The 13521-nt window shown below is 46.8% G+C and overlaps 2 protein-coding genes across 14 annotated transcripts in view; one reads left to right on the top strand and one right to left on the bottom strand.

Annotated features, from left to right (window-relative positions):
- TIAM2 (TIAM Rac1 associated GEF 2) overlaps window positions 1-13521 on the top strand; it is a 216281-nt gene that overhangs the window by 199157 nt on the left and 3603 nt on the right. For 12 of the 13 annotated variants that reach the window (XM_074368102.1, XM_074368106.1, XM_074368100.1 and 9 more), the window contains 9 exons: window positions 668-776; window positions 3528-3707; window positions 5511-5629; window positions 6684-6792; window positions 7418-7476; window positions 8183-8288; window positions 9175-9262; window positions 9605-9759; window positions 11025-13253. In XM_074368102.1, the coding sequence (XP_074224203.1) occupies window positions 668-776; window positions 3528-3707; window positions 5511-5629; window positions 6684-6792; window positions 7418-7476; window positions 8183-8288; window positions 9175-9262; window positions 9605-9759; window positions 11025-11635 (1536 nt within the window). In that variant the 3' untranslated portion in view covers window positions 11636-13253. The remainder of the gene's footprint in view (window positions 1-667; window positions 777-3527; window positions 3708-5510; window positions 5630-6683; window positions 6793-7417; window positions 7477-8182; window positions 8289-9174; window positions 9263-9604; window positions 9760-11024; window positions 13254-13521) is intronic. The other variant, XM_074368103.1, reaches the window with a different exon arrangement.
- The window catches only part of TFB1M (transcription factor B1, mitochondrial), a 57820-nt gene continuing 56449 nt past the window's right edge, over window positions 12151-13521 (bottom strand). Inside the window, exon 7 of the mRNA XM_010965739.3 lies at window positions 12151-12522. Within this exon, the coding sequence (XP_010964041.2) occupies window positions 12273-12522 (250 nt within the window). The 3' untranslated portion in view covers window positions 12151-12272. The remainder of the gene's footprint in view (window positions 12523-13521) is intronic.

Here is a 13521-nt window from a genome sequence, read left to right as displayed (position 1 = left end):
GGGCAGCACGGCTTTTACAGAGTCTGCGTGCTGTTGACCGTGTCCACGCTCCTTACTCAGCTCTACCCAAGGACCTGCAGGGCGATGGCTCTGAGGCAAGAGCACCTTCTGCATCTGATTCTGCCTCTCTGGGTTGCTGGGACACTGGGATGAAAGCATAGGTTTTCACTTGTTCTGTGAGAGCCTTCTCTTCTGTGGAGCCCTGTCTCCAACGTGGGCATCGGTGACTGGCAAGGGGTCCAACCCGGGAAGAAAAGGCAGAAGGCAGTAGAGAGGGACCCCGGAAGTACATAGTGAGCATTGTACATCCCACAGAATGCAGGGTCGCCTTTATAAATTAGCTTCTCAGGTGATTAATATCCCGCTGTGTCAGATGTATTTTTTATAGGACCCTCTTTCTCGTCCTTGACTGTACACTGTGTCAATGGGCTTAGCTGCCGGAAACTTTTCAATCAAATGGAAGATCTGCTAGGGGGGGAAGCTGTTCTCCATCCACTGGGCAAATGGGGCCGCCCTGGGCCGCTCTCCCTCAGTGTCTTTCCAAGGCATTAGCGCTCTGGGATCTGAAGGACAGATGCCACAGAGACGCCAAGGCAGTGAGACGCTGCGCCGGAGCCAGCAGACACTAATGAAACTGCGTCTAGTGACCCTCCCCCTTTCCTTCTAGAAACTGCTGTTTTCCCTCGGGGGCTCATTCCTTTATTACGCGGACCACTTCAAACTGTACAGCGGGTTCTGCGCCAATCACATCAAAGTGCAGAAGGTTCTGGAGCGAGGTGAGCTGTTCGTGTCTTTTGTAGTGATTCTTTTGTAGTTTTAATCATTGATAAAGAGTAACTTTGTATCTGACAAGTAGGGACAAGTGTAATTTTAATGGATGATGCTCCATCATTGACTTTGAAATTGACAGGCATCAAAGGGAAAGTTTTCCATTTCTTTCGGTTTGCTGGTGACAATGAGTGTGTGTGCCTGAGAGCAGAGACACTGCTTGCCCTGTGTCATTTTGCTGTTAAATTAGGTCTGGATTCTTTTTTCACCAAATTCCATGCTCTAAAACCTTTTAACTAACCATAATCTTCTGGAGAGAGTAGAAAGCAACGTATGCCGTTTTCTACCTTTCTTGTTTACCTTCTTCTTAAGCCCGAGGATCCAGTGCAAAAACTCACCATCAAACAACCACCACCAAACTCACAAGAAGTGTGTTAAATAAAATTAAAGCCTCTTTGGTGAGACTGATATTTATCACAGCGCACATCCTGTCACTGAAGTACCTTGCGTCTCCCCACATTTTTATCATCTTATTTTATCAGCTTTAACTGAAGACTTTTATTTAAGTCCAGGGAGACCCGGGCGACCCACCCTCAGGGCTCTTCCCGTGTTTGTCCACAGCAAACATTGCTCTGTGGAGCTGAGGAAGATGGCTGAGCTTGGGCCTCTGACTTGCAGTGGTCAGCCTGGGGCCAGACGGCCAGTGCGCTGATTCACCGGGACTTCCAGTACCGGGCCAGCCAGTCAGCCCAGCCTGGGAAGCGTATCCAAAGATTTGATGACAGCTGTGACCTTCTTCGCGTGCGGGGGTATTGGAGGGAGCGCCTGTGCTGCAGTCACCATCCCTGTGTCATCAGGCCAGTGTCCCCGCTGTTCCCGCAATGCCCTGAAGTGTAAGGAATGCTTACCTGCAGTTACGTTATCACCGAAGGCTTCTTTCAGTCACTACACACCTGTTTAGGTATGAGATGAGAATTGTCAAATTTGTCTCTCTCAGAAGATGTTTTTCTATCCCATTCCTTGGAATTCTCATTTCTGGTGGCAGAGATGAGACGAGGTCTTGAAGCTCAAGGTCACGGGCAGCGGTTGTTCAATCTGCATGGAGGACATCAAACAAACACAGGTCCTCAGGGGTCACTCCCTGCGTGAGTCTGACAGTGGGAGGCATCTTAGGAAAATATATGTAATCCTATTTCGGTTCATCCAGACTGTCTCCAGGAAAGGTCACCAGGCTACCTGCACCCTCTCAAGTGTATTTGGAAAGAGGATCAGAACCTACTGAAGCTTGAATTGTGATAACATAAATTTCCAGGATAAAAGTTGCTCTCCCCAGGACTTCAGTGCCTTCTGCAGAGTGAAGGTTGGCCTCGTGTAGTTCACGCCCAGCATGATCTGCCGCCTCTCTGGCAGCCGGGGGATCGGGGCTCTCCCCCATGACAATGGCAAGTGTTTGAGGGGCTTCTGTGTTGGGGCTTTTTCAGTTATGTCAACAAGGTAGCAGCAGCCTAGCTGCGTGCCAAGCCCCTTCTTCTGTCATTAAGTTCTCGTCAGTGGCATCACTGGAAAGAATCCGGAGTTTGCTTCTCCATGTTTCTTTTTCAGACCTGGGGAACAGGTCCTCCGTGCCACTGTGGAGGGCACGGAGAGGTTCATCCAGACACTGATGGTGTGTGGCCAGTCCACCGATGCAGCTCTGCCTTTGGTTTAAACCCAGAATTTCACAGCATCCTGGAACAGGCTCAGGTTGAGAAAATGAAGTCTTGGAGTGCTTCAGGTTAACGAGACCCAGCCCAAATCTGCCTTCTCTGGTTCTTTAAACCAGAAAGAACCAGTTTTCCCCCAGGAACACCTTCTCATGGACAGTACAGTAAATTAACAGCATACCAGTGGTTTGCGCAATTCCTTCTTTGCTGCAAAGATGAAGGATCATCTCACCGTCTGCTTTGTCTGGGGGTCATTCAAAAGAGTACTGCATCTCCTACAAGTTCAAACCCTAAATAAAGGTATGTCTTCATTCAAACTGGCTGAATTCCAATGGCCGGTCAACCAGTGCCAACAGGTGGAATCCAAAGCAACAGCTGGTGTGTCTACTCTCAAAACGAAATGCACCTGGCTTCCCGCATGGACCTTCGTGACACCTGACAGACAGGTGGTTTCCACTGCCCAGAGGGTCTGAGTGTCACCTCTGGTGGAAGGTTGAGGCTGCCTGAGCTGTGGGATGGATGCTGCCATGTTTATCAACTTATTTTAAAGAGAAAAAAAAAGATCTTGCTTTAAATAGGCCTTAAGTGTATCTTAAGTGTATAGAATAAGTGACAATTTGCACTAGGTCAGTGGGAAAAAATACTGGTTTATTTTGCTATATGAATCTTTCGCTGGGGAGGGGTATGGTGTAGGGCTGGATAAAACCGGTTTGTGGCTTTATGAATTAAAGCTCGCTCTTTTGGTGCCTGTATCAGTCTCTCATGGGTGGTCTGCTTGTGAATGTGCCTCTGAAGGCAGACACTCCTGCACTTCGACTCTGGTGTGCAGGCGGTCCTCCTCCCTAGCCTACTAAGCTCCCTTTGCTCATGGGAGTCGTTGCAGAGCGTGGTGCTGAATCCACGCCGACAGCCAGGCGCTTGACCCATGATGCACTTGGGTTTGGCTTGAAGGATGGCGTTGGGAGGACGGTGTGTAACTCCATTACAGCCTAAATGCAGTGGAATTTACTGCATCCTGCCGTGCTCTTCTAAGGGTCTTTTTCCATCTGCTTGCAGCTAAAACTGACAAAGCCTTCAAGGCTTTTCTGGACGCCCGGAATCCCACCAAGCAGCATTCCTCCACGCTGGAGTCCTACCTCATCAAGCCGGTGCAGAGGGTGCTCAAGTACCCGCTGCTGCTCCGGGAGCTCGTGTCCCTGACAGACCACGACAGCGAGGAGCACTACCACCTGACAGGTGTGGGGAAGGGGCTGGGGGGCGGGGCGCCGGCTGCCACCCCGGGGCCCATGAGGTCCCTCCCCCCGCTTAGCGTCACGTCCGGAAACAGTTCTCCATCCTCGGGGTGTGAATCTTCGATATAGTTTTACTAGGCGAAAAGAGCTGTCATGGCCATCCCTTTAGATGGGCAAAATATTTTGGCAAAAATGATCTCACTGGAGGAAAGATTCCATTTTCACTTTTAAAAGAAGGTAATTTAAGCTCAGTGAATTGAAGTAAGTAAATTGAAGTCAATTACTTCAGGTCACGTCACAAACAGTGCTCCCAAAGCCAAAACCCAAGCCGGTTTCCCTGCGACTTTGTGAAGTTTTGTGTTGTTTGCCGCCCAAGTGCTGCTGATCAAGTATGTTGGGTGAAGCTCCACCTTGTGGAGATCTGGGAGCGGAGCCTGACTCCGAAACCAGACTCCCAAAGTTGACGCTGATGTGGCTTCTCTCGTAACCTCAGAAATGACTGGCCTAAGACACACATTTGTCAGATACACAAAGCCCCCGCCCCCTAGTTTGACAGTTAATAGAGTATCCGTTAAAGAGATGCTCTTTGGATTGGAGAGAAATAGTGGTTTGTTCTCCATGTGTCAAAGCCAGAGGTCCAGTTATACCGCATGTAATAAAGCACGTGGAGAGAGAAACAAACGAATTAATAAATATTCGTATTACTGAATAGCAAACACCCAGAGGAGTGTAAAACTAAACTAGCTCCTTTCCTATGACAAGTGTACTTTTGTATTGTAAGTCATAAGGATAATTTTTTTTTGTAGGGAAGTGAAAACCTATAAATAAATGCTACAAATTATGATTAGCATTCAAATACTGTGTGAACAGTTCATTTTGCATTAAGATGATCTTTAAATACAATGGAATATTACTCAGCCATAAAAAAGAATAAAATAATGCCATTTGCAGCAACATGGATGGACCTAGAGATTATCATACTAAGTGAAGTAAGTCAGACAGAAAAGACAGAGATGATCTTTAAAAGGGATCTGTTAAAAAAAATGCCCTCCGAAAGTCCATCCCGATGGAATTAAAATAGTAAGTCAGAAGAACAAAATTGGAAAAATAGTGAATTTGGAGGTGACTTGAAATTTTGCTTTTTGACTTTGACACAATCATTTTGTCCCTCACATGCCCTATAGAAAGTTATAAATAAACACCATGCACATGTGCAAACGGTTGCTCTGGCAATTGGGCATTTACAGAGGCATTTGTAAGTTCTTGTTAAAAAATTGACATGGATCACTATTTCAGGAGGTGGTCCAGGAGGAGAGGCAAAACTCCAGAGCACATATCCCGTGGCCAGTCAGCCTTGGGTTCGGATTCTGACTCCACTTCTTATGTCTGTCTCTGGAAGTCTGGCAAAAACTTACCCCTCTGCACCTGAGTTTTCTCATCTGTAAAATGGGACCATACAGGTTCTACAGTCATTGAGTTATTGTGGGAATAAATGAGATGTTTCACATAAATCACCTCATAGACGCGCCTAATAGAAAGTGCTCAGTAACTGGGAGCTGTTAGGGTTAGTGAGACTGTTGACTTGTCCTCTGCCTCATCTCAAAGAGCATTTGAGGAAGATCATCCTCCTGTTCCTCACTATAGTAACTAGGTTACCATGGGTGCTTTGAGACATACCTCAGTAGTGGGGCTGTTAGTAAGAAGTGGTCTTGAATTCTGCCCTGAATCTTGAGCTTTTCATCCTGCAGTTGGACAGGATTTCAAACAAATAAAAATGATAAAACAAACGTGATTGCATATTTTGCAGAAGCACTCAAGGCAATGGAAAAAGTAGCAAGCCACATCAATGAGATGCAGAAGATATATGAGGATTACGGGACGGTGTTCGACCAGCTGGTGGCAGAGCAGAGCGGAACAGAGAAGGAGGTCGGTAGGACTTCTGGATTCTGAGAGGCTTTGGGCCTGTGTCCACTTGGTCTGGAGGTGACCTCCACACCCGGCCACCCTGTTAGAGCTTTCCTGTGTGAGAAAATGCCTAAAAAAAAATGTTTTTTCGGTCTTAATGCTTATAATAAGCCACATAATTTAAATATAAATGTAACATAAAATTCATTACATTGGTTTAAAGATGTAGCCTTATGTCCTGTTAACATCGTACAAAAAAAGATAAAATGTCACTGGGCTCATGTTCCTGCCTCTTAATCCTTTCCCCTGGGGCATGAGGTCAAGACAGATCTCAGAGGCTGAACATTTCTGGAGATCCTGGGCCTGGGGGTGGGGTGGGGTGAATGTGAGGTGGTGGGACAGGCAAAGGTGGCTCACGGGGAGCCAGCACGTGGACAGAATTGAGGGTTTTTCCTTTAAATTTTTTTTCTTTTATAACATCAACTATTGGTGGCCACCTCCTTACTTATAAAAGTAGTTTAAGTAGAATTTGACAATGTGTCTCTTTTTCTTTTCTGGCTGGCTTACTAAGTTTAGAATCTTGAGCTTGAAAAAGTCTGCAGATAAGAAGCAATGTAATTTAAGTGGTAAAAGGCAAGAACAAAAAACAGTTGGAGTTTAGGTTTTTTATGACGGTCAGCTTTGATGTTGGCACTTCTCCTTATTTGCAGGCCAGGTGCGGTTTAAGGATTAGAGGAGGTGAATGTCCTGGATCCTGGCGGGAGGGTGAACAAAGGCACTTGAGATGCGCCTTGACACTGGGGTGGATTTACTGCTGTGCGGCGGGTCACCCGCATGCAATGTGTGCCCTGGAGCAAAACGCCTTCACATTTATGCTGTTTTCAAACACTCTGATGTTGAGCGCATATTTTCAAAACTGCCACTATTTATGGCCCCGTGTTTACAAGGACCATAAAAATCAAACTGAATATACCTGCATTTTAGCAATGACCTTATACGTGTGATTCACTCTTTCACATGACACAGCGCCTCCTGGGTTTCCATATCTTCTTGATCTCCTGTTTTTGCCATTTAGGTAACAGAACTTTCAATGGGGGAACTTCTGATGCACTCTACAGTTTCCTGGTTGAATCCGTTTCTGTCTCTAGGAAAAGCCAGAAAGGACCTGGAACTCACAGTATTTGGTTAGTAGTCCATTCAAAAGAATGTAAACTTAAATAAGAGGCTGGCAAGAAAGAACCACCTGCTGAACCCACTGGCCGAGCTAACTCCTGATTTCCAGAAGGACTTGGAGTCATTGCTGTAAGGACTCTGAACACGGCCAGCCTCCAACTCTCTCGAGCTCTGTCCCCGCATGCTCATTATCGCCCCCCTTCTGCTGCTTGGCTCAGTGTTCTCGCCAAGCATCGCAGGAACCCATCTCCCGAGGCTCTTTTGAAACCTGCTATCTCAATAGTTTGCTGCACTTCGAAATGTCCCAATTCTCACCAGGAGCCGGGAGAGTGACTCTAGACTGTGTATTCTCACTGAGATGAACACCATGTCCTCAGCTTCCAATAAAACAAGGATTTAAAAACTCAAATGCCAGGATCTCCTTCAGATAATAGCTTATCCATAAGCAGACTCGTGCATAATTCAAATGCAGACGGAGGAAGTACCATTTATTCACTCGTGTTAGTTAGCGTCATGGGATCTTGGAGCGTCATGCTTGAAGAGCTGAGTTCTATTAAAACATTCAGCTATAGTTCAGCCTTGGGAGAGTTTGTATAAAATAATGAAAGACTTTTCTTTCTCTTTTCCTTCCTTTAGTTTTTAAGAGAGCTGTCATATTGGTTTATAAAGAAAACTGCAAACTGAAAAAGAAATTGGTAAGACAAGAATTAGTTTCAATTACAGCTACCTTTTCATGACTGTATCTTCCTGTGGTTGAACTGAGAAGCCTGCTGAGCACAAGGCTTCCCTGACTGACACTACTTATTCCTGGGGTCACTAACCAGATCAGATACTTAAGGTATTTCTTACTCTCCCCACCAAAGATGCCTGTTTTAAAAGAAGGGGTAGACAAACACCCATGCTGGGCCTACAGAGAAAACCACTTTTCTTTCCCTAAAAATGGCCCAGTTTTGCTCCACACATATCAGAGTCTGTGTGACTTTGGTTTCCTTTTAGAGGAAATGTGAAGTCATGGAAGGCTTGCTTGTCATTCTTGCTTAAAAATCTAGAATTAAAAAAAATTTTTTTGGGGGGTGGAATAATGAGGTTTATTTATTTTTAATGTAGGTACTGGGGATTGAACCCAGGATCTCATGCATGCTAAGCACACACTCTACCATTGAGCTATACTGCACCTCCAAATCTAGAACTTTCTACCCTCCAAACCACAACTCTGCTCTATCCCCAGCCAGTCTGAGAGCTGGGAGCACTCCTGACCCGATCCCCTCCTGCACTCTGAGCCGCACACAGCTGCAGGAGCCCCGCCCCAGGGATCGCGCTCAGCCCCACGTGTCTCCCCTTCCCCTGCCCCCGGGGAGCAAGTTGCTCTAACGCTGTTCTTGGTGGGCTTTCCTATCACAGCCCTCGAATTCCCGGCCTGCACACAGCTCTGCTGACCTGGACCCGTTTAAATTTCGCTGGTTGATCCCCATATCCGCACTTCAAGTCAGACTGGGGAATACAGCAGGTAACTGTTGCGTGTCATACAGATGCCAGGGAAGAAAAACATTTTAAGGGACTTTTTTAAACTGTGGAATGAAAGAGTAGGGAAGAACCTGGGGGTAATTTTTGGTATTTTATAGGCAAGGAAAATGAGGGCAAGGGAGATGGTTATGACGTTTCTTTACAGATTTTTGAGAAGATAAATGCCAGTGGACAGCTTTTCTTTGCCAAATCCTGCTCTACACTGTTTTTTTATTTTCACTATCAACAGTTTGCAACTTTTTCTTTCTAAAACCCTAGATACCCTAAAATCTGTTAAAGAAACAAAGGTCCACAAATTTAGTAAATTTTTGCAAATTTTGCTACCAGAAAATTCCTTGAGGTTAAGAGAAAAAGCCTCCCACCCTGGAAAATGTTGGGAGATCCTTCTAGAATCACCATGTTCTGGTGTCCGTGGCGACGGGAAGGAGCAGGCTGAGGCACGCAGGGCGTTCGGGTCCCTGGTCAGTTTTTGTCAGAAGTGCGTATGTTTCCTGGACCGTGACCAAATTTCGGGCTGGCCTTTTACCTAGAGCGCCTGAGCACATCCTGCTGTTCCTTCCAAGGAATGGGGCTGGAAAGTGAGACCCATTTACCCTCTTTTCCAGAGAGATGGAATCCGGGGGCAGAGAGGGAGTGCTAGGATGGATGGAAACTTCAGGAAGTGTACAGTGTAACTGAGAAGCAGTTAACTTTCTGTCAGTGTGTGTGGAAGCCCTAAGGAGGATGAGTTACAGAAGAAAATGATGAGCCAGGAGTGGGAGCATTTGACTTTTTAAGAAGTTACTAAATCCTGAGCGTTAAGACTTCACACGTGTTCCTCACCACAGCATCCGTGGCGGAGTTGCAGCCCCTTGTCTCTTTCCACACAGGGACAGAAAGTAATTCCTTGTGGGAGCTGATCCACACGAGGTCAGAAGTAGAAGGACGGCCAGAAACCAGCTTTCAGCTCTGCTGCAGGTATCACTGCCTCCCCAGAATTAAGGCCAATGGGAGTGAGACAGGATTATGTTCTTTTAAAAGTGGGTTTTAGTGCCCTCCTGAGTCGATGACATCCCCAAACCGGCAAGTGTAGTAGGACACACTGACTAAACATATACCCAAATCTCAGTGCTCAGAGGAAGGTCAGGAACTGTCAGTTCCCACCCCTTTTGTAAGTGAGGCGACCAAGCCCACCGAGGCTGCGTGGCTTGCTGTCAGTCTGTGCTGACAGCGGTCACAGGCCACCGGAGGACCAGGGGACGTGGAAGGGAGGCAGGACGAGACTGTGGGCACCACCAATGTTCTCTCTCTCCCCACCAGTGACAACGAAAGCAAAACCAACATCGTCAAGGTGATTCGATCTATTCTGAGGGAGAACTTCAGGCGTCACATCAAGTGTGAATTCCCTCTGGAAAAAACATGCAAGGATCGCCTGGTACCCCTGAAGAACCGCGTTCCTGTCTCGGCCAAACTAGGTGAGTGCTCCGCTGGCCCTGGGTTTATTCAGGAAAGCGTTGTGAGCGTCTCTGTGCCCGTCATCACCCCGTAAATCATCGGGGAGGCTTTGTAAGCCCTAAGCCAGGCACTCAGTACACAGGGTGGGGGGTGTGTGTGGCGATTTTATTTCCTTTTAAGAAACCTAGCCATGCCTCTCACTGCCTGCCCTCCTTTTATGAACTATGACCATCCCGCAGCTTCCGCACCCCGCACTGGCTGACAGTCTACACTCATCGCTCATACTCTCCCTCCCGCTGAGATGTACCGGAGTCGAGGGCCCTGCTCTGCTCACTGCAGTGTTCCCACTGCTCAGAACAGTGCAAGGCCTCTAGAAAGCCAATACCTAATGAATTAAGATCAAGAAACTTAATATACTCATTCTTAGTAAGTCCACAGGCAAACATTCCAAATCACGCTGTTCTTAACCTTTTTGCCTGTTTCTGAAATTTCAGCTTAAGTTTTTAGAGCCTTCTTTCTATGTTAACTATTTTGTTAATATCTTCGATCTTGTTTTTAGTCTTACAAAATGTATTTCTTCTTTTTTGGTCACAGTTTGACCTCTTCAAACTTTCTGTATATTTTCTATTTTTTCTCCATTGGCAAAACAAACTAGAGCCGGCAAAAATGCGCTGTTGTCTGCAGACACCACAGCCGAGGACCCCTGTTTTCCTCTGACTCAAGAGAAGGGAATTAAACACACACACACACACACACACACACACGATTCAGTATTTGTATTAAATCTGTGGAAGCTGGCTAGAAATTCCAGCACACAGTTCTCATGAGAGAGAGCATTTTTCTACTTTAACTGAGCAGCATGGGCATAAACGGGTGAGAAGGTGAGCACAGAAATTTAGTGTAATCTTACTTGTCAAACTACAGTCCTTTAGTGAAATAAGGGAACCTAGATTTGTTAGCAACTAACTTTTAAATTTATCCATCAGCAAAACAAGAATCCTAGCCCTTAAGATAATTCAGAGCTTACTGTTCTAGCTAAATAATTGAGCTCTGGTCATTGGTCATCTACAGATGCCAAATTCCGCAACTTAAGATTTCAAATAAATATAAGTAAAAAAATGTCCATATCTGCAGTACATGCATATCGGCCCGAGTCCCGGTGGCTGGGTAACTGAAGTGAGATGAGAAAAGGGAACGTGCGGTGTGGAACCGGTAACCCCCGACGCAGACCACACCCTGGCGTCGGTTCCCCTGTCGTGAGGGAGACCTGCTCCTCTCATTGCAGCCTCGTCCCGGTCCTTAAGGGGCCTCAAGAACTCCTCCAGCAGCGAGTGGCCGGGCGAGCCGGGCAGGGGCAGCTCGCTGGACTCGGACGAGGGCAGCCTGAGCAGCAGCACCCCGAGCAGCGGCTGCCCGGCGGCGGGGAGCCAGCCGGAGCCCGGGAAAGGCCCGCAGGCCAGCCTGGCCGCCTTCCCGGACGGGCTCATCAAGGAGAGCGACATTCTGAGCGACGACGACGAGGACCATCACCAGCCCCGCGGGTGCGGCAGCCCGACCAAAGACATCGAGATTCAGTTCCAGAGACTGAGGATCTCCGAGGACCCCGATGCCCCTCTGGCTGACGGGCCACCCAGCAGGGACGGCCAGCCCGGGGGCCCGCAGTCCAAGCTGGTCCGGGGGCACTTCTGCGCCATCAAACGGAAAGCCAACAGCACCAAGAGGGACAGGGGGACACTGCTGAAGGCGCAGACCCGGCACCAGTCCCTGGACAGTCGGTCTGAAAACGCCAACCTTGATCTCAATGCTGTTCTCGAGCGAGAGTTCAGTGTCCAGAGTTTAACATCGGTTGTCAACGAGGAGTGTTTTTATGAGACAGAAAGCCATGGAAAGTCTTAGTACAGTTTCAACCCAGATGTGGGCTAAATTGCTGGTTTCACTTTTAAACTAGTGGTAAAATGGAAATTGCAGAAAAACTAGTCATTATTGGGTTTTATGCAGTATACATTTTCCCACAAATACTTGTAAAGAGTTAAGTTATTTTAATTTATTGTGGATCAGAAAACTAGATTAAACTGGTCAGAATTTGTAAATTAGTTTATATCCCTTTTGAGCAGGTATCAAAATGACTTAGACTCCTTAAAATAAAACCGCTTTCTAATTAATTTAATTTATGTGGAAAAAGGTGGGGAAGGTGTGATTATTAGCTTTTAAAAGGTCATTTTTTCCCCCCGATCCTCTGGGCATTTTCTTTGAGCTGTTGGGTTTGCTTTATTTAAAGCATATTTAAATTATTCTAATGTGGGTTTGGGGTACAAATGCAGATACTTCATTTTTGTAAGGTTGTAATAGACGCTGTTTATACGAAAACATGTCATATCTATGCAGTATATATATTAAAAGGAAGCTTGTACTGTATCTTATTTGATGATGTTTATTCTCTTTACCAAGCTGTGCCATAAGAGGGAAGCCAGTCACCTCCGGTGAGCGTGCACACGAGCAGTTCGGCTTGTGAAAATCAGCACTCAGCCGGCTGCTAGCCCTTGCAGCAGCAGCCGGGGTCTGCACCTCTCCTTGTCACCTGATTTTCTGATTTTTGCTTGAGTTCTTCTCTGAAATTGTAAGCAAAGAGGTGTGGGTCGTCGTCACACATTTTCCGGTACACGTCACAGAGGCTCTTAAAGTGGGAGACAGAGAGCTGGATGGGTCGAAGAGTGGGGTCCACGTCTGCCAACTGTAGCAGTTTTCCAGTGCTTTCTAAGCGCTGAGCTTCAGGGAACAACATTCTGAAAGGAAGAGGGAAAGAAATCAGAACTTAAATCTTACAAGTCATGATGCTTCCTTTTCCCCTCATTTGAAAATGACGTGGTTCTGACGACTGGCACCTTCTTTGGGGAGAGGAAGCGCGGCCTCGGCGGCGTCCCGGGGACGCAAGTCGGCACGAAGGCCTCCGGTCACACAGCCGGGCGACGGGTACGACCAACCACTGACAGCAGAGCTAATCTGACCTGCAAGGTGTGGCCACACACGAGATGTTTTCTAAAGCTAAATCGGTACATGTATCTTTAAGGTAAATTTAACAAACTCAGTTTGACGTGCCTCATGTTTTATTATAAAAGTTGCACATTATTCCTGGTGTGACTTACCCGTTTTGATTTTCTATAATTTGAACTTACCAGCCTTGGAACGCTTCACTCCAAAAGAATGACCTTTGCAAAGTTAGAAAAACAGTTTACGTGAAAACAGAAATAGTTATTTTTGCCTCTAAGACAAATTGATTCAAAGTGTAAATCTTAAGTTTCATCTGAATCAGATCATTGTTTTAAAATGAGTAGTGCAAGTGACTAATTGAAATATTGCAAAGCTACATCTGGATTTTATTTTCTTCTCTCAAGTCTCAGAGGCTCCACAGAGCTCGTCCCAAAGGGCTTAGAAGACGTCATGGCAAGTGGAGGCCGAGTTTCTCTTACAGGCCGATGGGCCTCTCAACCAAGAACTGCACGCCCACCTTTCCAGGGTGAGTTGACGGAGGTCTCGGAGTTCAGTTTCATGGCAAGCAGGGGTCTGATCGTAGTTTCCGTGATCCGGGACTGACTGGTGGTTGGTGTGACTGAAGGACCCCAACAGGCCAAAGTGGGTCACAGTATCTGGCCCACGTCTGCACAGGGACTGTGTATGTGAGATGAATGGGGGCTGCCACTCAGCCGGGGGGGGGGGGGTTGTCTTGGAAACACTAGGGCCAACTCTGGGTCCAGGCCAATTCCAGGATTTCCACCAGGAGGGTG

Source organism: Camelus bactrianus, chromosome 8 (genome assembly GCF_048773025.1).
Source record: "Camelus bactrianus isolate YW-2024 breed Bactrian camel chromosome 8, ASM4877302v1, whole genome shotgun sequence".
NCBI lineage: Eukaryota > Metazoa > Chordata > Mammalia > Artiodactyla > Camelidae > Camelus > Camelus bactrianus.
This window is presented reverse-complemented; position numbering and strand designations above follow the sequence as displayed.